The sequence below is a fragment of the Humulus lupulus genome, chromosome 6, assembly GCF_963169125.1.
Source record: "Humulus lupulus chromosome 6, drHumLupu1.1, whole genome shotgun sequence".
NCBI classification, from domain to species: Eukaryota; Viridiplantae; Streptophyta; class Magnoliopsida; order Rosales; family Cannabaceae; genus Humulus; species Humulus lupulus.
Window position 1 is genome coordinate 23,329,882 of NC_084798.1, and position 22,555 is coordinate 23,352,436.

Below are 22,555 nucleotides of genomic sequence, written 5' to 3' on the forward strand. Positions count from 1 at the left end.
CCAGGGGGCATCTGTTGGGCCCAAAATGTTCGGCCCGAAAAACACTTACCTCATTTATCAAATATTCAAAACGGGGCGTTTTGACAAAGAGAGGTTCCGAAGGCAGAAGCTGTGGGTCAGAGGCAATCTGCGCCTCTGACCCCTGAGCGAGACATTTTAAAAGTCGGTATTTTTGGAGGGAAATCCAGTTATTCTCTTTCCCCCCTTTCCAGGATTCGCTTGAACCAACTAACTGCTTTGTATATTTCATCCTATAAATATGAGATTCTGAGAAGAGAAAGGGATCGAATTATGAACTGACTTAAGCATCGGAGTGTCTTTCTTGCAGGTGATCCCGATGAGTCAAAGGCAAATTTCATCACCGGAGTAGAAGCAAGTTATCATTCATCATTGGGTTTTTACTTCCAAATATAGAAAGACAAATTGTTGCCCCAACAGGAAGTTAAGTATTTTTTCCGTAAAAAAAATCTTCGGTCTTTAAGTGTTTGAATGATAACAACTTAAGAATTTTAGCCGCCAATAAAGTTTTTTTCCATTTTGCTTGCTGTCACTTCTTCCATCAAAATCCATCTGTTCCATGCACCATGATTTTACGTACTAAAGGTTGAGAGGTAAAGAGAGATGTGCGAGAGAGAGAGAGGAAGTACTGACCTCAATTTCTCTTAACTAATTGTTAACAAAACTTTTTTTTAAAATAAATAATACATCATGAATATATGAAACAAAACTTTTTAAATTTTACAGTGTTTTATTCAAATCTTCTAGATATATTTTTAAAATTTTTGAAATTGTAAGATTTGAAAATATTGATTGAAAATGACAATTATGTTTCCAAAAACTTAATTGGATAGTTGTTTATTTATTTATTTATTTTTTTATGAAATGAACTTCATTGATAAAAATATTATAAGGTCATACACTGAAGGACTAAACATCCCAAAGGAAATCAAGAATGTCATCTAATCAAACAAGTTGTTAATCTATCCTAAGAGCATGTGCAACTAATTTATGAGCAGCGACGAATATGGATTAGAGATAATTCCTTAACCACTACTACAAAATTGAGTTTTCTCTGCGGTTTTTTTTCTTAATACTCTGTGATTTTTGGGAGTAACAGGAACTGCAGTGTAATCGACCGCTGAGAAAAATCTACTAAAAAACCGCAATGAAACTTTTTTTTATATAATTATATTTTTATTTCTTTTCATATATATAATTATTTTTTATTTCGAAATATATACTCTTTTTAATACCAATATAGTTATATTAATAATAATATATTCAATACTAAATTATAGTTAAATTTTTTAATATACAATACCATATTTTATGTTATTATTATGTAACTAAATTTTATAAATTATTATCTAAATAAACATAATGTATAAATTAAAATAAAAAAAAACATTCATATATCATTTTCATTAAAAGATGTCTTTTATATATAGATAATTAATTTGGTATTTATACATAAGAAAAATTAAGAACATGTGAATTAAGTTACACGTAAAAAAAATTAGACTTGATAAATAAATGACATCAATCTTGCTAACTAGTCATTTTGTAGTGGAAGTAGGTCATCCTTGATGTCTCCCCTAGCGGGAAACATTGTTGGCTTTTAATGTCTCCAAAATAAAGTCATAAAACTCTTATATTGTTGTAGTGTGCTTACCCACATATAATTTAAGGGGCAACCCCCACTACTAAAAAATTGACGTAGTACAATAGTTTTAAACTGTGGTAAGAATGTTCATACAACAGTTTTGATACTCTTGTACCATGCAGTGTAGCGTCATGTACTAGCAGGAGACGACAGTTCAAATAAAAATATCGTTTCATATATCACAGGGACAACAGTTGCTATGAAAATGTCGTCCTCTGCAGTACATGATCCGACAGTTTATGGGCAACTGTTGTAACATGAGACAACATGTTTTAAGCAAACAGTGTGCCATGTGGTACATGAGACAACATAATATTTTGAATTGATGTACCACACACAGAAAATGGGAATTTTTTTCCCTATTTTAAATATCTACATTCATCAAAAATGTATTGTATAATTACAGTATAATCCAAACAAAATCACCCAGCATACAAAATCAAAATAATTTAGTATATTATAAAGCTAAATTACAAGATTAAAATGTATAATTCTTGTCTTAACTATGTAAATGCATCCTTGTCTTAACTATGTAAGTATCCTTAAAAAGATTAAAATGTAAATACATTCTTGCAAAAAAAACTATGTAAGCTAGAATGACAACTAAACATATCTCACAAACTATGAGTATACATTAATTAAATCAATTAAGTTACAATATTCAATTTAAACCATAACTATCACCACTTCGAAAGATTTTTAGTTCTTACTAAATTTTTGAAGTATACACAAGACATAACAAACTACTAGTCCTTCACACGTTTTACCTAAAAAGTGAACAACAAAACATAATCAAATACACAAAGCAAAGAAATTAATGTTTGAAGATAGATCCACCCTCCAATCCATGATTTATTATGCTCTTGTTTCCATCGTGATATTCGCTCAGAATTTAAATAATTAATACATAAACACACACTTAATAGTGAACTAAAAGGGTAGAAATAGAAGTAAAAATATTCGAGACAATAACTCTGTAGAAAAAAAATTATAGATAAGAAAGATAAAATAGAGTAGAAATATATTTATGAAAACATGAAAATATTTTATGAGTAGTCTGAGTAACAAAGATTCCAAATTAAAAGTTCATATTACACCACATAATCATAATATTAATGTACACCTAATCAATGATAAATAAGGCACGTTATAACACTCTTATAAGGTACTGCAAGAAAATTGATCATAAATAAGAATAAACAAACGAAGACTTGCGAATTCAAGTTATATAAACATATATAAATATATAGGAGCCACTATAGTGCATCCATTTTTTTTACAATACTAGTGTAATAGTTTGTGTTTTCTACACCTTGATAATTTTTTTCTAATTTTTTTATATGACAGTGTATATTGTAATTATTTAAGACACTCTGCAAGTTTTCAAGATAATTTACAGTGCCGAAAACAAAGTTAAAACAGTTGACTTTTACATGCGTATACAAAAAAATAAGCACTCGTGCAACAAGCTGTTTGAATCCTGTTTTCGGTACCATATAATTTATTCAGAATTTCATAAAAATTTGTATGATGTTCTAGATAGCTACAATGTACACCATCATATAAAAAATTTAGGATTATATTTATCCATGTGTCATAAATAGAAAAATGATGTACCGGTGTTATAAAAAAAAATAGATGCGTTGTAATTGCTCCAAAAATATATATATATATATAATTTAAAAATTCCTTGAATGCACATGGCATTGCAAAATTTTTTTAATTTCTTGCACTTGCTGCCAATGGTGTTAACTTTCACGTTCTTCAGTATTTTAATGTCAAAAATAAAGACACGGTTAAGCATTAATCGATTAAGACTTTACCAACTTAAGTCATAAAGGTTAAGCAGCATATGAAAAATGTTGCATTGCATGGCTCTTGTAAATAGTTTTACTTTTTCTTGATTGATGTATCAATGACTACATATATGTGTGTGTTAATATCGATGAAAATATCACAAACAAGACAAAGGAAAGAACACAAATAGAGTTATTCATTATCAGCAATCAATGTAAGCAAATTAGAAACTAAAATTTGCATTATTAAGAACCAATAATTACAAATTTTAATTGCTAAAAAAATCCTATCTAATATTTTGATTAAAATACATAATTTTTGTCACGAATTATAATAAAATTTATTTTTTAAATAAAATAATTCTCCATTAGTGTTTCATAAGGAAACAAAATATTTTAAATAAATAATATAGTATGAGATTACAACTTACCCATTAAATATTTTTAGTTAATTACTAAATTAATCAGAACCGTTCATTTAATAACTATCCCATAACTAAATTTAATGTACCATTCATGGGTATATATTTGATATAAGCATTAAAGTTTTATGCAAATTTTTATATTTTTATTATTCTAAAATAATATGATTTGAAGAAGTTGATTGGAAAATAAAATTATACGTTTAAAATTATTAATTACTTAGTTGATTTCACTTCAAATAGATAAAAGTAATGAGAATATAAAGAAAATATAATAATGTTGTTTTTTTTAAAAAAATATTTACCAAACATTTAACTGTTTTTATTTAAAAATTGAAATTTAAGTTTTTAATTTTTGATGAGATTTTTCTCGATTTTTTTTATTTGACAAAATCTCTATTATTATTGTTTTTTTTACTAAGAGGTAGTTTATTGATTGGGCGTAGTCAAACAAATTACGTCACAATTTTTACCTAATAATGCGTAAATCTTATGAATTAAATTTAAATTCGATAATAATAACATGTAAAAGATACTCTTATTATAGAAAATTGTTTTATTTTAATAATATCTATGAGGTAAATTTAAAATAAATAAACGATTTTTAAAGATAATTCCTTATGTATATTTATATGTTTATATAATAAGCATATTGGGTTTTAAATTTAAAGATTTAAATTATCCTTTTAGTTTTAGATAATATAAATCAAATTTGAATAGTGTAACCGACATAATTAATTAAGCCTATAAATATATAATATAGTTTACAATGAGTCTCGATCGTCTCTCTCTGTCTCTCGATCTTTCTCCCAAGATCCCTCTAGCTAATCAATCAGCATCTTCAGTGTGAGTAGTCCTAATGGGGTCTTGTTCTAATTATGCTTATAATACCGAAAACAAGGTTGGTATAGATAGGAAGAAGAAGAAGAAGAATATTAAGATGATGATGAGCATGGCATTTGGATTTTGGCAGCGCATCTGCAAGGGTTGGAGTAGGATTAATAAAGACGAAGCTGTTTTGATGATGAAGTCCAATAAATCCTCCATTCCAAAAGGCCACTTTGCAGTGTATGTTGAAGACGATGATGATGATACTGAGAAGGAGCAGAAGAAGAAGAAGCGTTATGCAGTTCCTCTTTCGTACCTAAATCGGCCTGCATTTCAAGAATTGCTAAGCATGGCTGAACAAGAATTCGGGTACGATCATCCAATGGGAGGAATTACCATTCCCTGCACACACCGCATCTTCCTAATTCATCTCACTTCTCCACAAACCAATTTCACGACATGTTGACTGACTCTACATATATAATGTTCTCCTTTTATTCAAAATTTAATTTTATGAAAAATTAGTGAATATTTTGAGCAAATTTTGAATATATGAATTAATGGTACTCTTGCAAACTGAACTTTAAACATAAACAAAATTTGTACATTGAATATTATAAAAATGCTATTCAACAAAATAAGTTTGCATTACTATGACGTGACAAACTACTCTACTTTTTCCAAATGATTATCTTCTCTCTTCTCTCATACATTAACAAATACAAATTTCTAGAGAACTTCATGAAGAAGATCATCAACAAAAGTTCAACAAATTTGAAGTAGAAATTAGACTGCCTCTATTGCTTGTTTTAACTGCAAATATATATCAGTAAATTGAAATTAATTGAACAATGTTTGTTTTGACTGCAAAAATATATCAGTAAATCAAAATTAATTGAACGATGAAGAAAACACAATAGGAAAGCAAATCAATAATTATGTTAAATCTAATAATAAATAAATAAAAAATTATCAAACTCAAAATAATAAATTAATTTTAAATCTTAAAAAGTAAAATAACTTTTATTCATTAAATTTGATAATAATAAAACGACAAAATGAATAATATCTCTCAGAGATATTTGACAAAAAAAAATCTGAGATAAATTTTAAATATAAATCATATTTAAATAGGGTTTTGTTTCTTTTGCCCATGCACTTCCTATATATATATATAAGGTACGTAGTTTTACCGAACAAAAAAGTAAGAAGTGAATGGATCAATTGCCTAACGATGTCTTAGTCAACATTTTCTCAAATTTAACGGTGAAAACCGTTCTAAGCTTAAGGTGCATCTGTAAACCATGGCGTCAAATCATCGACGGCAACTCTTTTGGGCTGCAACTCGCTGAGAACCTCTTGAAGAAAGGTACTCTTACATTTACTTCTCAGTAGTGGACCAGCTTCCCAAGAATCCCATGATAACCCTGACAAGAATCCCTACACAGTTTCGAAATTTGGGATGAACCAAAGGACGATCTTGGAGATTAATTTGAAGCTACTTCCATGGCCATCTTCTCCACAATCGAATGAGGATGACCAAATCACAACCTCAATGTCTTCCATTCTCCATGTGGAGAAAGAGGAGTTTAGATTGGTTACTTTGCCAATAAATAGGATTGATTCTTTTCAATTGGTTGATCTTAATAGTGGAGTTTTAAGTTTGGTGGATTCATCGGCTGCGCATAATAATTATGACATTGAGATATGGAATTTGAAAGATTATGAGAAGGAATATTGGATTAAAATGCACAAACTAGAAATGAGAATGAAAGTACCACAAGACTGGCTATTCGAATTTAATCCATATCGAGTTATAGGGCCATTGGACAATGGTGAAATATTAATTATGTGTACTCATTTGAGGATTTTCCTCACTTATAATCCAAAAACTGATATATTTGATCAAATGCTAACAGTGCCTCTACAGAAGAAGCTAACAGTAATAAACATACCATAGATACTTGGTTCAATCAACACTAGCCAATGATTCCATTTTCATGATTTTCTATTTAAGAATACTTAGATTTAGATTTATATATATATTTTTGAAGAAAACTATTATGTGTTCCATTTTCTTCATGATTTGTTCTATTTAGCTATATTTAGATTTAGATTTTTTTTTTTTGGAAGAAAACTATGTAATGGTTGACTCTAGCTTTTAGTTTTATTTTTCATTTTTAATTACAATATTATATATTTAGCTATTCGTATTCCATTTTAAAAAATTAATGTCTCAAATATCATCTCTTGTACTTGAGAAAAGTCTCTTAATGAACTTGTGCCCAATCTCAAACTAGTTCGGATAAACTAGGTGGGTTTTGTCTACAAGAACTTTCTCTCATCTTTTGAAGGAGTAGAAAAAAGGATAAAGTAGTTCATCGATCATATATGCTCCACGATGGTTTTTCTTAGTTGCAAATCTTATATCACAAGTGAGCTCTGTTGTTGTTTGTTCTCTTTGTAATGGTTAGACAGATCACATGTATTAATGTTAATTTCAGTCATCATAACCAAACTTTGAAATTTGAATTGTGGGAGACAAAAGCCATGTGAACTTCAATGCTTATGGCTCCACCAAATATGAAATTATGTACCAAACGTACCCAATTGCCTTTAGAACCAGTTATTTAGAAGACTTATGAGTCCATTCCTCTCTATATCTATATATAGGTACATGATAACCACACAGCTAAATAAGTCCTCACATTCTCTACTAAATATTTTTGTTAACTCATCAATACTTTCTCTCAAGAAAATACATAGGAAAATCAAAATGGCATTTGGATTGCCAGGTTTTGTTCAGGGTAAGAAAGCTCTCCGAAGATCGCTTTCGAGCATTAAAGAAGCTGATTTCAATTCCAAAACCATTCCAAGAGGTTATTTTGCAGTCTATGTTGGAGAGGAGCAAAAGAAGAGATTTGTAGTACCTCTTTTGTACCTAAATGAGCCTGCATTTCAAGAATTGCTAAGCATGGCTGAAGAAGAATTCGGATATGAACATCCAATGGGAGGAGTCACAATTCCCTGCAGAGAAGACATCTTCATTGATCTCACTTCTCAGTTGAATTGATTGTAAATTATAGAACTAACATAATTTTGCAGAAACAATTTTGTAGATACTTTGACCCTGAAGAGGAAAGTGTTTGACTACATTTGGAATTTAATGATTTATGTCTTCATGTCATACTTATTTCTGTTTTGCTTATATCCTATCAAACAATTTCACTTGTTGTTGTACCACAGCTTCAAAATCCATTGACCTTTATATTATAAATACTTAGAATTAATCACAAAGTTCTAATACAAACCATTTATTCATAAGATGACTACCAGTAATAATTGTTGGTATTGAATAAGTGTTACTAGTTTTCCTGACAAAGAGTAAAGCAAAATTAGAATTGTTATTTTTACATTTCTTGGTCACAGAGCCATTTCAGGTCCCTGATAAGCCCTCTAATTAAATAAAGACATTGATTTTGATGAATATTTCTTTGATAGTCACCAGTCAATCATTTCTTTTAATTGGTCATTTCGGAAGTCAGAGACCAAATAATTTGTTATTTAGATTTAGGGAATAGAAAGTAAAATTCATGACAATAAGTAGCACTCAATGAGTGACAATGAAACAAATAGAAGAAAAGTAGCAAGAAGGGTTTATGATTAGAGAAAAGGCTTTATCCCTGTTTCAAATATAACTTTGATAAAAGAATATAAAATTTTTTATGTGACAACTTCTTTAAAAATTTAGAGAAAGAATTGTCAAAAGTACAACATAATTTTGTTCTCTGCTTAATTCAAATGAAGTATCTTGTACAAACAATCTCCTATCTTCACGATGAGGCACACTCAATTTAATTTTACTTTCCGAAGTATATTGCTGATCATAATGCAGACCAAGAACTTGGGACAAGTAGTCTATGATAGATTCATAAAAAAAAAAGGTTCCAATCAAATAAAAGTCATGAAATTAACTTTCCAATAATATTCACTTGTATCAATCTTGGGGACAACTCTCTGTTGATTCCAAGGAAAAATATTTACAAGGTATATGGCATTGTCTGCCTAAAAAACTGTAACAATGAATATCGTTAGCTGTTATCATCTATTGGTATCTAAGCTCATAAGATTAGAAGCTTAAGCGAGAAATAAGATCAATGAAGGCATCTTCTGTGCAGGGAATTGTAAGAGCTCCCATTGGATGATCAAATCCAAATTCTTCTTCAGCTTGACTTAGAAAGTCTTGGAATGAAGGCTGGTTCAAGTATGCCACAGGGATCACAAATCTCTTCATTCTGCTCTCATCTCCAACGTAAACTGCTAAAAAGCCTTTAGGAATATCTTTAGTGCTTGAAAAAGGCCTCTGAATGAGTTGCTTGGCATGAACTAAGCTAGCAAAGCGGAATCCCATTATTGTAATAAGAGTTTTTCTAAAGGAAGAAATAAGAAGCAAAAGTGGGCAGAACTTGCGAGGATAGCTTGATACTTTTGAGTTTGAGAACATGGGATGGTAGTGATCCCCATTCATATGTGTATTTATAACCAATACTCTTTGACAAGATGTATTGCATTGAAATGAATGGTCAAGACTGTAGAGAAAATTAGCTAGAAGGGGTCAAGTGAGGCATAGTCCTTGTAGAATCACATGGTATTGTCTAACCAGTCACTGTTATGGATTCAAAGTTCAGATCTGGCTGCCTTCAAATAAAATATCAGTTCATTTTTCTTTGCCCCCAACCCCACCAAACAACCTCAGAACATAAAATTTAAAATTTGTAATAAGATGTCTTAGGCATGTCTAACATCTGAAGGGACACATTTTCATATCAAAATTAGAGCAGCCATATCCATTTAAAATCATTATCTTCTCTTCCAATCTTATTGATGCATAATAGGACATGTCATTATTTTCTGTACCAAGGGTTGCTTACATGTCTCATTATCTGCTAGAGTTCTGCTTATTGAAGGCTTTTTTCATTATTTACAGGCTGTCTTTGTCAACAAAATGTAGAGATATATTTTTTAATACCAATATCATTTGACTTGCCACAAAAGTCACAACCTCTTTCTACACAAATAAAACTAATAAGTGAGGATTTCCTATATGAATTCTTCTCTACAAAGTGGCTAACAATGTTACAGATTCAATCACTCAAACCAAATTCTTTTTAGATTGCAGAGAGACAACACATCATCATTTGTAAGATGTTTAATGTATTTTTAACCAAACTACCTCAAAGTGAACAGTGTTCCATATTTATGTGCATATATATATATACATATGTATACACAAACAATGCAAGTTATGATCAATATGATTTGTACAAGAAAACTTTTTTATAGTCTTCCAGAACTTTACAGCATTTTTTTTTCATGTATATCACAATTAGATTATGAAATGTGACTATAGTACTGCAAGTATTTTACTAAGGCAGCAGAGTTTGTTTTTTAGAAAGAGCCAAAAGATGAGATTTGTAACTTTATTTCAGCAACTGCTTAAGTCAAGCAAAGAAAGAATGTTTGATACTTGGGAATTCGAGGACTTGGGATGGTAGTGATCTCAAGTTTATGTGTATTTATATTCAAGAACCTTGGAAAAGATATGTAAAACAGATATATATTTTGTATTGAAATGAATGTTCTACACTATATAGAGGAAATTTGCTAGATGGGGTCAGTGAGGCATAGTCCTTGTGCAATCACATGATACTGCCTTCCTAGTCATCATTATACTTTCAAAGTTAAGACCAGGTAGTCTGGTCTAAAATATTTTTCTATTCAACTTTCTTGGTATACTTCTCAACCCCACCACGTCAACTTTGAAAAACAAAATGCAATTATATATACAGGGGTGCTCCTTTTCATATAAAATCTAATAAAACCTCCAATTGAAATCTTTATCTGATTAATCAATGGCCACTGCTGCTAATCTTAATTGCAAGTGGGTTCACTAGTTGCTTGCTCTCTTGATAATGGTTAGACATATCACATGTGTATAAATGTTTCAACCACAGCTAAACTTCGATACATGACTTGGAAGACAAAGTCATGTGGACTTTCAAGTGATTGTCTTTGAATATGTACACCTAAAGTATCCAAATGCCTTCAGAACCAGTGATTTTTTAGATGCAAACTTCCCCATGAGTCCATTCCTCTATAAATATATAGGTAACCTCACACTCTCTACTGAAAAATATTTTGTGAACTAATATATACTTATTCTCAAGAAGGCTTGCCTAGTTTAGATTGCCTAGTTTTATTCAGGGTAAGAAGGCTCTCAGAAGACCATTTTTGGGCATTAAAGAAGCTGCTTTGAACTCCAAAACAATTCCAAAAGGCTACTTTGCAATGTATGTTGGAGAGGAGCAAAAGAAGCGTTACGTAGTACCTGTTTCGTACCTAAATGAACCTGCATTTCAAGAATTACTAAGCATGGCCGAAGAAGAGTTTGGATATGATCAGACATCTTCAATTATCTCACTTCTCAGTTGGATTGATTATAAATCATAGCACTAACATACTCTTTACCTTCTTTTAAGATACAAGAAACTGTTTGACAAAGTTGTAAATAGAAATTGTTCATTTGAATCTATATCTGAGGAAGATTTAGGTCTTGGTATGATATTTATGTTTTGCTTGCTGTCTTCATCTAAATAAATATAATTGGAATTTGTAACGGCCACAGAAGCCTATGAATAAATAAATCATAGCCTAAATGGTTGTGCACAAGTGTTTATTTGTTTAATTTGTTCCGAAGAGTAATTTTTCTACTACTGGTTGTTTTCTTTTGTCACTTTATTTAAACATTGCTTTGTAAGTATGCTCCTTCTAATTCTATGTTGGCATTGAAAACTTTTGTGTCTAATAATTTCTCTTGATTCTAATTAAGAAACAAGGTTCCATTCATAGAAAATTCATGGAAGAAAATTTCCAATGAAATCTTTGAATAAACCATGAGACATTTAGAATGATTTATATCTTCATGTCATACTTAATTAGTTCTGTTTTGCTTAAAGCCAATTTTTATCAAATAATATCTCTTGTGCAAGCTTCAAAATCCATTGGCCTTTTATTTGATTACTTAGAATTAATCACACACAATACTAAAACAACGAATGCAAAACATTATTTATTTTGTGTTACTAGCTTTCCTGATACAAAGTTTTGTAAAATTAGGTTAATTTTGTCATTTATTTGTTGATCATAGAACCATTTTAGATCCCTGATAAGCCCCTTTAAGAAAAACATTGATTCTAATGAATGTTTCTTTGATATTAGTGGTTCACTAAACATTTCATTACCTGAAATACTATCTTAAGTAAATTATTTATAACTGTATTAGTTTGTAATTTCTATTAACAAGACAAAGACCAAATAATATACCATGATAAGGATTCTATGTCAGATTTTTAAGAAAAAAATTCCAAATCACATAAAATTCATGAAAGAAAATTTCCAGTAATACTCATTTGTATCATTCTTGTGGACAACTTTTTGTTGATCTCCGAGAAAAAAATATTTACAATGTATATGCCATTGTCTGCCTAAAAAAATTGTAACAATAAATTTGTTAGCTGTTATCATCTATTGGTGTCTAAACTCATAAGATTAGGAGCTTAAGCGAGAAATAAGATCGATGAAGGTATCTTCTGTGCAGGGTATTGTAAGAGCTCCCATTGGATGATCGAATCCGAATTCTTCCTCGGCTTGACTTAGGAAGTCTTGGAATGATGGCTGATTCAAGTATGCCACAGGGATCACAAATCTCTTCATCATGCTCTCACCACCAACATAAACTGCCAGAAAGCCTTTTGGAATATCTTTTGTGCTTGAAAAAGGCCTCTAAATGAGTTGCTTGGCATGAACTAAGCTTGCAAAGCGGAAACCCATGATTGTAATAAGAGTTTCTAAAGGAAGAAGAAAGAAGCAAAAGCTGGCAGAGATATCTCAAAGAACTTGCAAGGAAAGCTTGCTAATGAGTCCAGTCTTGTTGTGTATTTATAATCAATAATACACTTGATTAGATATGTAGAACAGATATATCGATTGCATTGAAACGAATTGAATGGTCAGGAGACTATAGAGCAAGTTAGATGGATTGGATGGGGTCTAGTGAGGCATAGTCTTTGTGCAATCACATGGTACTGTCTTCTTTGTCATCTTTATAGCTTCAAATACAATACGTACCAATACATTTTTTTCTCTGCAATTTCTTGCTCTTCTTTCCCTGCCCCACCACACTAACTCAGAACAATACAATTGCAATTAGATGTGTTAGGCATGTCCCATATCCATAGGGACACACACATTTTCTTATCAAAACTAAAGTAACCCTTGCCTGGATGTTTTCTAGCAGAGTTCACATTTTAAATCAAAGTTCAAGAAGCTTAATAATCTCAACTCAAGTAATTAGGTCATTATTCATTAAAAGGAAATTATTTCATCAAAATATACCATAAGTGAATGAAACAGTGCTAGAATTTTTTGGAATATATAATTTTTTGGAATCGTTGTTAGGCCACCCATTGGATGGCCATATTCAAATTTTTCCTCATCTTGACTTAGCAATTCCTTAAATGAAGGCTGTTTAAGCAATGAAATGGGAACAACATATCTCCTCTTTTGGCTCTCTACAACATAAACAGCAAAGAAGCCTTTATGAACATCTAGAGACGTCGAAGTGGAAAGAGGTTCAAAATCAAGAATGTCTAGAAAAACAATATAGGAATAGTTTGCTTGTAGAGAATGTGATGAGAGCTTTGGTTCTTGTTTGTTTTCTATATATATAGTGAATTGAAGCAATTTGTTTAGAAACATCACATGGTTATTTCTTCCAGGGTCATCTAAAGTGAATTTGATGTCTTTGAAACAAGATTACTTGGAATGGAGAATGTTACACCGTACCTACATTTGGACTACGTTAATAAGTATCTTGTTCATTAGGAAACATGGTTGAGACTTAAGTGGTCATCTTTCATTTTCCATTTTTCCTTTGGAGAAGAAGAAGAATATGATATTACTCAATTCAGACATTTATTGTTATGTTTTATAGACAAATAACATAATGAGTAGCCTGGAAGGAAGATAAAGGCTTTATAGACAAAGTTGACATAGACAAGGCCATTAATATGTGGCCCCTTGCAATAGGGGACATGTCTTGGACATTTTATTACACAATTTGTGTTCAGAAATAGATGAAATAACCAAGCCTTAAATAGCTCAATCACAAAATCAGAAATAATGAACAAAAATGTACCTCTGCATGTTCTGTGATTCAAGTGATGCTAGTACATCCTACAAGTAACATCTGTACTCTTTTTTATTTATTTTTTAAAAAATGAAATTTAAGTTGGCCAAATCAGAAAATGACTGATGAGCCTAAGGTTGTTCTGATTTCTTGTCAACAAGCTGGATATGAAGGCTTTTGGCCACACAACTATGAGAACATAAAACATAACCTTTGATGAGTAGGATGGCAATAGCATGTGATTTCTCAAGGACTATGCCTTTCAATGGACCCCATCGAGATATATTCCATCAAGAGTCTTTCAAGGGTCTTGAATGTATATATATACACATACGATTGGCTTCACTAGCACATCAAATTTTCACATTCTCAAGTATACAGCTTTCCTTGAAAACCCTTTGAGATCTCTTTTCTTTCTTCTTTCTTTAGAGACAATTACAAGAATGGGTTTTCGATTTCCAAGCGTAGTTCATGCTAAGAAGCTAATTCAGAGACCTTTTTCAAGTTCAAAAGATGTTCCAAAAGGGTATTTGGCAGTTTATGTTGGGGAAAACAGAATGAAGAAATTTGTGATCCCTGTGGCATACTTGAACCAGCCATCATTCCAACAGTTGCTAAATCAAGCTGAAGAAGAATTCGGATTTGATCATCCAATGGGAGCTCTTACAATTCCTTGCACAGAAGATGCCTTCATCGATCTCATTTCTCACTTGAATGCCTAGTGATTAGCATACACTGATTACTGACAATTTCTAACAGAAATGATTGTTAAAATTTTGTAAGGCAAACAATGCCAATGCCATGTATATATATTTTTCCTTGGGGATCAACAAAAAAATGCTGTCCCTAATATCGAGATAATTGAATACATTCCAAATCTTTTATTATTGATCTTGACATTGAATTAGTCTCATTTACCCTTATCTGATTTACCCTCACACTAAGCAAATTGCAGCAAAACTCTTGCCCCCATCTCTTGATAATGAAAACAATCATATCTATAAACAATAAGCATTACATAATTAGAGAGAATAAGATGGGATAGTACATTTTGTTTCTAAGAAGAGACGTACTACAAATAAATTTAAATAAAAAAAATATTAGTTTTAGTAATAGTAGTAAAGTATCTTGCAAGTAAAATCTAATGGCAAAACCCAATGCATTTGATAGCTCCCACATCATTTTCACTATAAAGCTTCGAATTTTGTTAGTCCATTTAGCATTAGTCAGTCTATCAAGAACAAATTAGACAAAGCATTTCAATACCTATAACTTTTTTCCTCCATTCAACAAAAATCAACAAAAATAATATCATATGATATTGGCATTCCTACAAATAATAATAATAAAAAAAATATAAACCTTCTCATTTAAATTTTATCAACAAAAGTTTATATATTAAATGAGTAGTTATTGATTTTCATTATGAAATAAATCAATATGAAAATAAAATAGAGTAGTGATTAATTTTCATTGACAAATAAATCAATATGAAAATAGAATAAAGGTAATTGAGAATAAAATAAGAGTCAAGATTTATATTCAATAAAGGTAATTGAGAATAAAATCGGAGTAAACATTAATAAAATAACTAAGGGTTCATTTATCTCCATCTGAGGGAACAAATTTTTTTTTTATCAAAGGAAAAATATATACATGGCATAGGCATTGTTTGCTTTACAAAATTGTAACAATAATTTTTGTTAGAGATTGTCAATAATTAGTGTGTATGCCAATCTTTAGGCATTCAATCTAGAAATGAGATCGATGAAGGAATCTTCATTGCAAGGAATTGTAAGAGCTCCCATTGGATGATCGAATCCGAATTCTTCTTCAGCTTGACTTAGAAAGTCTTGGAATGAAGGCGCTGGTTCAAGTATGCCATGGGGATAACAAATCTCTTCAGCGTGCTCTCACTTACAACATAAACTGCTAAAAATCCTTTTGAAATATCTTTTGTGCTTGGAAAAAGCCTCTGAATGAGTTGCTTGGCATGAACCAAGCTTGCAAAGCGGAAACTCATGATTGTAATAAGAGAGTATAAAGGAAGAAATATGAAGTAAAAGTGGGCAGAGATATTTCAGAAAAACTTGCAGGGAGAGAATTTTCATTTGGGAATTTGAGAACTTGGGATGGTATTGATCCAGTCTTGTGTGTATTTATAAGCAAATTAGCTGGAATGTATGGGTCTAGTGAGGCATAGACCTTGTGCATGTAATCACATGCTATTGTTCCTACCCTCACCACACAACTCAGAGCAAAACAATTGCAATTTAGAAGTCTTAGACATGACCCTTATCCACAGGGACACAATATTTTCATATCAAAACTAAAGCAACCCTCAATGTGAAATCTTAATCTGATCCTCCAATTATGGCTATTGCTGCATTATGAGACATTTCATTATCTACTATACTATTGATTGCCTACTTTTCTCACGACATAGAAAACTTATGCTTGGTTATGTTAGTCATTGCTTATAACTATTAACCATTCAATATGTTATTTGTGAACACAATATATTACATAGAAATAAACTTAAAAAGAATATCCTAACTTTTTCATGTCAAAAGACGAGTATTTATGATGGCCATAAAAGTCTATAAGCCTCTTTCTACACAGAATATGATGGTTGGTCACATGAGAGGAGCTATTATGTTGAAAGCCACAAATGAATATGTTGTATCCAAATTCACTTAATCTCAAGTAGGATTATCCAATAAGTTTATAGTTTCAATTAAATCATATTGTTATGAAACGATCTGAAAGATAACGTCATGTGATGATGTTCTATTTCTATATAGTCCCAAACCAAGTCCTAAAACCAAACTAACTCAGACCCTTTCAAAAAGAAACTTTTTCCTTCACATAATCATTTCAAAACTTATCAAAACAAACACATTTACGTTTTCCCGGAGTAAGACACAATGTTGAAGACTAGGAATAATAATACATTAAGAATGTATATATGTTATTATTATTAATTAGCACCAATTAATATAAGGATTAGTTTTGAGTAACTAGAATTGTATTTGACTAGTACAAATACCGGACTCTCTTCTTGAACACTCTACATGGGCAAAACTCCCAAATTCCAAAAAATTTATGAAGTGGGTAAGATTGAATTGATAATAGTTTGGTCTACACACCCATGCTTATAGAAGATGTTTTGGTCCATTCTTGTTTTCTGTTTATCTTTAAAGAAAGAAGAAAAACCATGTAAAACAAGTCGTCAAAAAACATGAGCTTTTTAACTGCTATATTTATTATATATAGTTTGCTAGTTTATTATTAGGGATTTTTCTCAGCTTGCTACATCCCATTGCCTCTTCAATATATTTATTTATATGTTAAATGTAGTTTTGGCTGTTGGGTAATGATTTTCATTTTCCATCACACAAAGCTTCAAAGATTATTTGGCTAAGAAACTCACAATCTCCTTCACTGCATAAAAGATTATTCATCGAATGTTCGAGAGCCATAAATAAAATTCATTGAGAAATAGAAAAAATAAATAAATAATTGAATTCAAATGAAAAAATAAAAAATCGCCGTTGCCGGGGATCGAACCCGGGTCACCCGCGTGACAGGCGGGAATACTTACCACTATACTACAACGACATTTTTGGTATTGCGATTGAAATTTTAATATAAATAAAAAGTAAGTCTCTTGTATAGAATGCAACAAAAAAGGGTAGTAAGACCTTGGTCAATTTTATGGAATTTTTTTTTTAATTTTGCTTTTATGAATGAAAATAATTTGTATCCATTTATATCTATTGCCACTTTCTGTGTTTTGTACTATTTAATTTTGAGATTTACACCCAATAATATATATATAGAAACTTCATTTATTAAACCAAATTTTTTTTTCTTAAAACTACTTTATCTCAATTTCTTTTTCTTTTTTTTTTTGAGTGAAATTCAAAGAATTTTATTGGGCAAACAGTCAAGATGAAGCAAAAACATCAAACATAAACAGTTTTAAGGCCACAGACATGAAGGCAAGCCAGGCCACCAAACTCTAGGAGAATCAAGAGATAATGCAAGTTTTGCTAAGGAATGAGTTGTAGAATTACTAGCTCTATTACAATGTCCAATGGAAATAGATGAGAAAGAGCTCCATGCTTGATAAATGTCTCGGAGAACAATGCCACATTCTGAATTATTAGCCTCCTTACGGGCAATGTTTTGGCAAACACGAAGACAGTCTGTACTAATCCGAATGCGAAGGAAGCCAAGGCGAATACAGAGAAGCATCCCTTGAAGGGCAGCAGCTGCTTCAGCGACATGAGGCGCTAATGATGCCGTCAACGAAGTTGCAGCAGAGCAACGAACAAACCCCAAGCTATCAACCACCACCGCCCCCATACCCACCAACCCTTTATCACCATCTAAACCAGCATCTACATGAACACACATCTCTCCATCAGCCAAGGGAACCACTTGCGCAACAGTAGGATGCGAAGAGGACCCACCACCACCTTCCTCAGTTCGGGTTTGGTTTTGAGCCTCTTGATAACGCCACAAAAAATTCAGAGCCCAAGGACCCACCATACCATCATCAAGAAGCTTATTGTCATGAACAAAATGGTTACGACGATACCAAATTCTCCAACACAACACCAAAAATTCCTCCACCTCTTTTTTCTCAAGAATCTCCATACACCCAATAAGAACTTCATAGAAAGAGGAGGCACTTCCCAGCGGTTCCAAGCCTTTTACAAGCCATTCACCCCGAATATTCTTAAGGGAAGGGCACGTCCAAAGAGCATGAAGAGTGGTTTCATTATTTTGACCACAAATAGGACACACGGGTGGAGAAGAGAGACCGTGTCTCATCAAATTAGCATGGGTAGGAAGAAAGTTCAGTGCCGCTTTCCAGACAATTTTTTTTACCTTAGGGGGTAGAGATAGTGCCCACATAAATTTCCACCAAGGAGATTGACCTGAAGAAGATGAAGCTTGGCCTATACCCAACCGTTTCACTTCACTCCAATACCCACTTTTGACAGTATAGTATCATGACTCCGTAAAATGCCAACTAAGACTCCGTAAAATGCTTTAGCTTCCATTGGCTCAAACAATTCCTCAATGAGCGAAGCATTCCACCTTCCCAAATCGTCCTTCAGATCACACACCCGAGTAAACTCTGGCCCCCCACGAAAAGAGTAAGCACGACCAACATGATCCTTAGGAATCCACACATCCTTCGTGATACTAATGGTATCGCCCTGACCCACAAGCCACCTCGCTCCATTTTTCTATAAGTCCCTCCCCCAAAGCACGCTCTTCCATAAGAAAGATGCTTTTTTAGAGGGTTCCACATCTACCACCGTAGTAGTAGGGTAGTAAAATCCTTTCAAAACTCTAGCAGCTAACGACTCCGGAAAATTATAGAGCCTAGCAGCTTGCTTTGCAAGGAGAGACTGATTAAAGAGGAACATATCACGAAATCCCATACCCCCATCAGATTTGTGCCAGCAAAGACGGGACCACGTACACCAATGCATTTTCCTCTTATCCGGGTCCCCACCCCACCAAAACCGAGCGCATAACTTGTGGATTTCATTAACAATACCAACAGGGAGCCTAAAGAGGCTCATAGCATAAGTGGGGATAGCTTGGACAACAGATTTCAACAACACCTCACGACCCCCTGAAGAAAAAAGTTTGGATTTCCAACCAAACAGTTTATTCCAAACTTTATCCTTAATAGACTGGAAGAGAGCACTTTTGCTTTTACCGGCAAAACAAGGCAAGCCCAAATACTTATCGTGACAAGGAACCAAAGGGACCCCCAGTATATAAGCCAAACCATCACGATCCTAAGTACTCATACGAGAACTAAAACACACAATGGACTTATTTAAGTTAACAAGTTGGCCTGAAGCATCTTCATAGAGCATAAGAATTTCCTTAAATCTAGTGCAACTCGCCACAGTAGCTTCCAAGAAGAAAAAGCTATCATCAGCAAAAAGGAGGTGAGAGACAATAGGACCGCGCCGACCACACTTAAGACCCGAAATAGTGTGTAAACGAAGCTCTTGTTTGATGATTGAGGAGAGTCCTTCAACACAAATTAAGAAGAGAAAAGGTGAAAGTGGGTCACCTTGTCTCAACCCACGAGTAGGGACAATATGACCAATAACATCCCCATTAACATTAATCACATAAGAAACTGTTGTAACACATCTCATAATCAAAGCAATCCACCCACTAGGGAAGCCCAACCGCATCATCATACCCTCCAAGAAAGCCCAATCCACCCGATCATAAGCCTTAGCCATATCAGCCTTAAAAGCAAGGTACCCCTGTTTACCTTTCTTATGTCGCTTGACTGCGTTGAGACATTCAAACCCAATCATAGCATTGTCAGAAATAAGGCGTCCAGGGATAAACGCACTTTGCTCGTCAGAGATTACATCATGTAACATTTCCCACAATCTGTTGGTAATCATCTTAGCAATAATCTTATAAAGCACATTGCACAAGCTAATGGGCCGAAAATCACTAGTGCGAGTGGGGCTCTTAATTTTTGGGATCAAAGTGATAATAGTCTCATTAATATTACTCACCGTACCAGTACCAGCAATGAATCCCAAACAGGCCTTACAAACATCTTGCCCAACGGTACCCCAGAATTTTTGGTAAAAGCCAGCGCCCATACCATCCTTCCCGTGACTTTTACTGGGATGCATTTGAAACAGAGCAATCCGAACATCAGCTTCGGTGAAAGGACGCAGGAGGGTTGCATGCAAATCATCAGAAACACGACTCGGGACAGAAGACAACACCATATCCATCACAACTGAGGAAGGTCTATGAGAAGTAAATAGGGTCCCAAAATAATCTTCAAAGACCGAGGCTATACCACTCGGCTCCTCCACCCAGTTCATATCACTATCCAAAATACCAGCAATTGCATTTTTCCGCTTCCGATGCGAGGCACTTTGGTGAAACAAAGAAGAATTTTTGTCCCCAAGCCTAAGCCAGGAATCTTTTGACCGTGAAGCCCAGTATTTCTCGTCTTTGTATACCAACACATCTAACTCTTTTTCAGTCTGAAGATAAGCCGACCAAGAAGAAGAATCTAAGGACAAATCCAAGTTATGCAATTCTTCCTTCTTTTTCTTAATAGCCCCTCTATTCTTCTTATAAGTAGACACATTCCAATCCTTAAGCACACTAGTCACCTGACCGATTTTTTGTTGCACCCCGGCGATGGTACCAGTACTATTAGAGCCCCAATTGCTAGTCACAATATCACAACAATCTTTCTCATTGGCCCAAGCCATCTCAAAGTGAAAACGAGCCTTTACACGAGGGACCGTCCGTTTCTCATTAGCTTGAAGAATCCGAGTTAACAACGGCCAATGGTCCGACCCCCAAAGCTTAAGATGAGACACACAGGAGTTGGGAAATAAATCATACCAGTCTTTATTACAAACCATGCCGTCCAACCGTTCTTGCGTAAACGAACCATCTTTATGACGATTGCACCAAGTATATCTTGCTCCTTCAAAACACATATCAGAAAGACCGGAGTAAGCTAGGGAACGTCGAAAGTTATCCATAAGAACCTGGGCCTGAGGAGGGCCACCGCTCTTCTCATGCCCATAAAGAATCTCATTCCAATCACCACCAGCCAACCACAGACCCGAAAAACCATCCGCTAACCTTTCAACCAACCGCCAAAACACCGGCCTTAATGAGACATCGGGTTGGCCATAAAACCCAGTAAACCTCCACCAACGATTGCTGTGAGAGCCAACCATTACATCAATATGGCTTTTTGAGTAACCTTTCAAAACCACATCAACATTAGAAGACCAAAATAAGCATAAGCCACCACTACGACCCACCTTATTTACCACTAATTTCCCCACAAAACCAAGATGAACACGCATCAATTCAAGAACCGAATGGGTGACGAGGGTTTCGAAGAAAAAGACAACATCAGGTAAGAATTCTTTCACGTAGGAATGCAAAATTTGGAACGTCCGGTCATTCCCCAAACCTTGGACGTTCCAACATAAACAATTCATAACATTCGGTGGCCCTGTTCCACAAGGTCCACCGTTTTAAATAGAGAGTCGTCATTCCCAACCACATCCGGTAAAAGAGTAGACAATGAAGAACTTACCACCACCTCATGTAAATATTCCGGAGTTGCCAATAGAGGGGCTGACAACTCCTTCGGACCCCGTTTATAAACCTTTTTTGGGCTTTTGGCTTTAATTCCAAGGGCACCTTTTTTTCCTACAAAGGAAACTTTGAGCTTTTTCTTTCGAGAAGACATAGTGGAGGACGAAGAATCCACCTTACCACTAACAGAGGTCAATCCAGTTGAACCACCAACCTGTGTATCAGCTTTCACGAAGGAGATTGGAGGTCCCTGCATGGAATCAACGTGAACAGTGACCTCCTCCATATGAAGCACATGTCCCTCACGTGGATCTTTAGTTATCACCCCATTAGAACCCACGTGCAATCCAACCTCCCCATTAACCACATTATTATCAATTCCCAAAGGTCCCACCACTCCCATATCAGATTTATTAATAGCCTCATTCTCAATATTAGATACACGGTGAGA

General features: G+C 33.4%; 3 protein-coding genes and 1 non-coding gene across 4 annotated transcripts; 2 read left to right on the forward strand and 2 right to left on the reverse strand.

The window, feature by feature from the left end:
* The first annotated feature begins 4,740 nt into the window (after positions 1-4,740).
* LOC133784847 (uncharacterized) lies at positions 4,741-7,967 on the forward strand. The gene is made up of 3 exons (XM_062224120.1): positions 4,741-5,115; positions 6,220-6,266; positions 7,476-7,967. The coding sequence occupies exons 1-3, from the start codon at positions 4,741-4,743 to the stop codon at positions 7,780-7,782; spliced, it is 729 nt and encodes a 242-aa protein (XP_062080104.1). The 3' UTR covers positions 7,783-7,967.
* Positions 7,968-8,660: 693 nt separating this feature from the next.
* LOC133781909 (auxin-responsive protein SAUR24-like) lies at positions 8,661-9,200 on the reverse strand. Its single transcript, XM_062221018.1, has one exon. The coding sequence runs from the start codon at positions 9,118-9,120 to the stop codon at positions 8,839-8,841; it is 282 nt and encodes a 93-aa protein (XP_062077002.1). The 5' UTR covers positions 9,121-9,200; the 3' UTR covers positions 8,661-8,838.
* A 5,128-nt stretch (positions 9,201-14,328) lies between these two features.
* Positions 14,329-14,848, forward strand: LOC133781910 (auxin-induced protein 15A-like). The gene has a single exon (XM_062221019.1). It carries the CDS (start codon positions 14,400-14,402, stop codon positions 14,676-14,678), a length of 279 nt encoding a protein of 92 aa, XP_062077003.1. The 5' UTR covers positions 14,329-14,399; the 3' UTR covers positions 14,679-14,848.
* A 2,657-nt stretch (positions 14,849-17,505) lies between these two features.
* On the reverse strand, positions 17,506-17,577 carry TRNAD-GUC (transfer RNA aspartic acid (anticodon GUC)). Its single transcript has one exon. It is a non-coding gene; the product is annotated as a tRNA-Asp (tRNA).
* Positions 17,578-22,555: the final 4,978 nt, after the last annotated feature.

What these genes read in the sequence shown, in the direction of transcription:
- LOC133784847 (XM_062224120.1), top strand. Translation starts at nt 4,741, where the DNA reads ATGGGGTCTTGTTCTAATTATGCTTATAATACCGAAAACAAGGTTGGT. An exon ending in GAGGAATTACCATTCCCTGC is followed by an intron (nt 5,116 to 6,219) that starts ACACACCGCATC and finishes CTACTTCCATGG; the next exon opens with CCATCTTCTCCACAATCGAA. An exon ending in GACCAAATCACAACCTCAAT is followed by an intron (nt 6,267 to 7,475) that starts GTCTTCCATTCT and finishes GAAAATACATAG; the next exon opens with GAAAATCAAAATGGCATTTG.
- LOC133781909 (XM_062221018.1), bottom strand. Translation starts at nt 9,120, where the DNA reads ATGGGATTCCGCTTTGCTAGCTTAGTTCATGCCAAGCAACTCATTCAG.
- LOC133781910 (XM_062221019.1), top strand. Translation starts at nt 14,400, where the DNA reads ATGGGTTTTCGATTTCCAAGCGTAGTTCATGCTAAGAAGCTAATTCAG.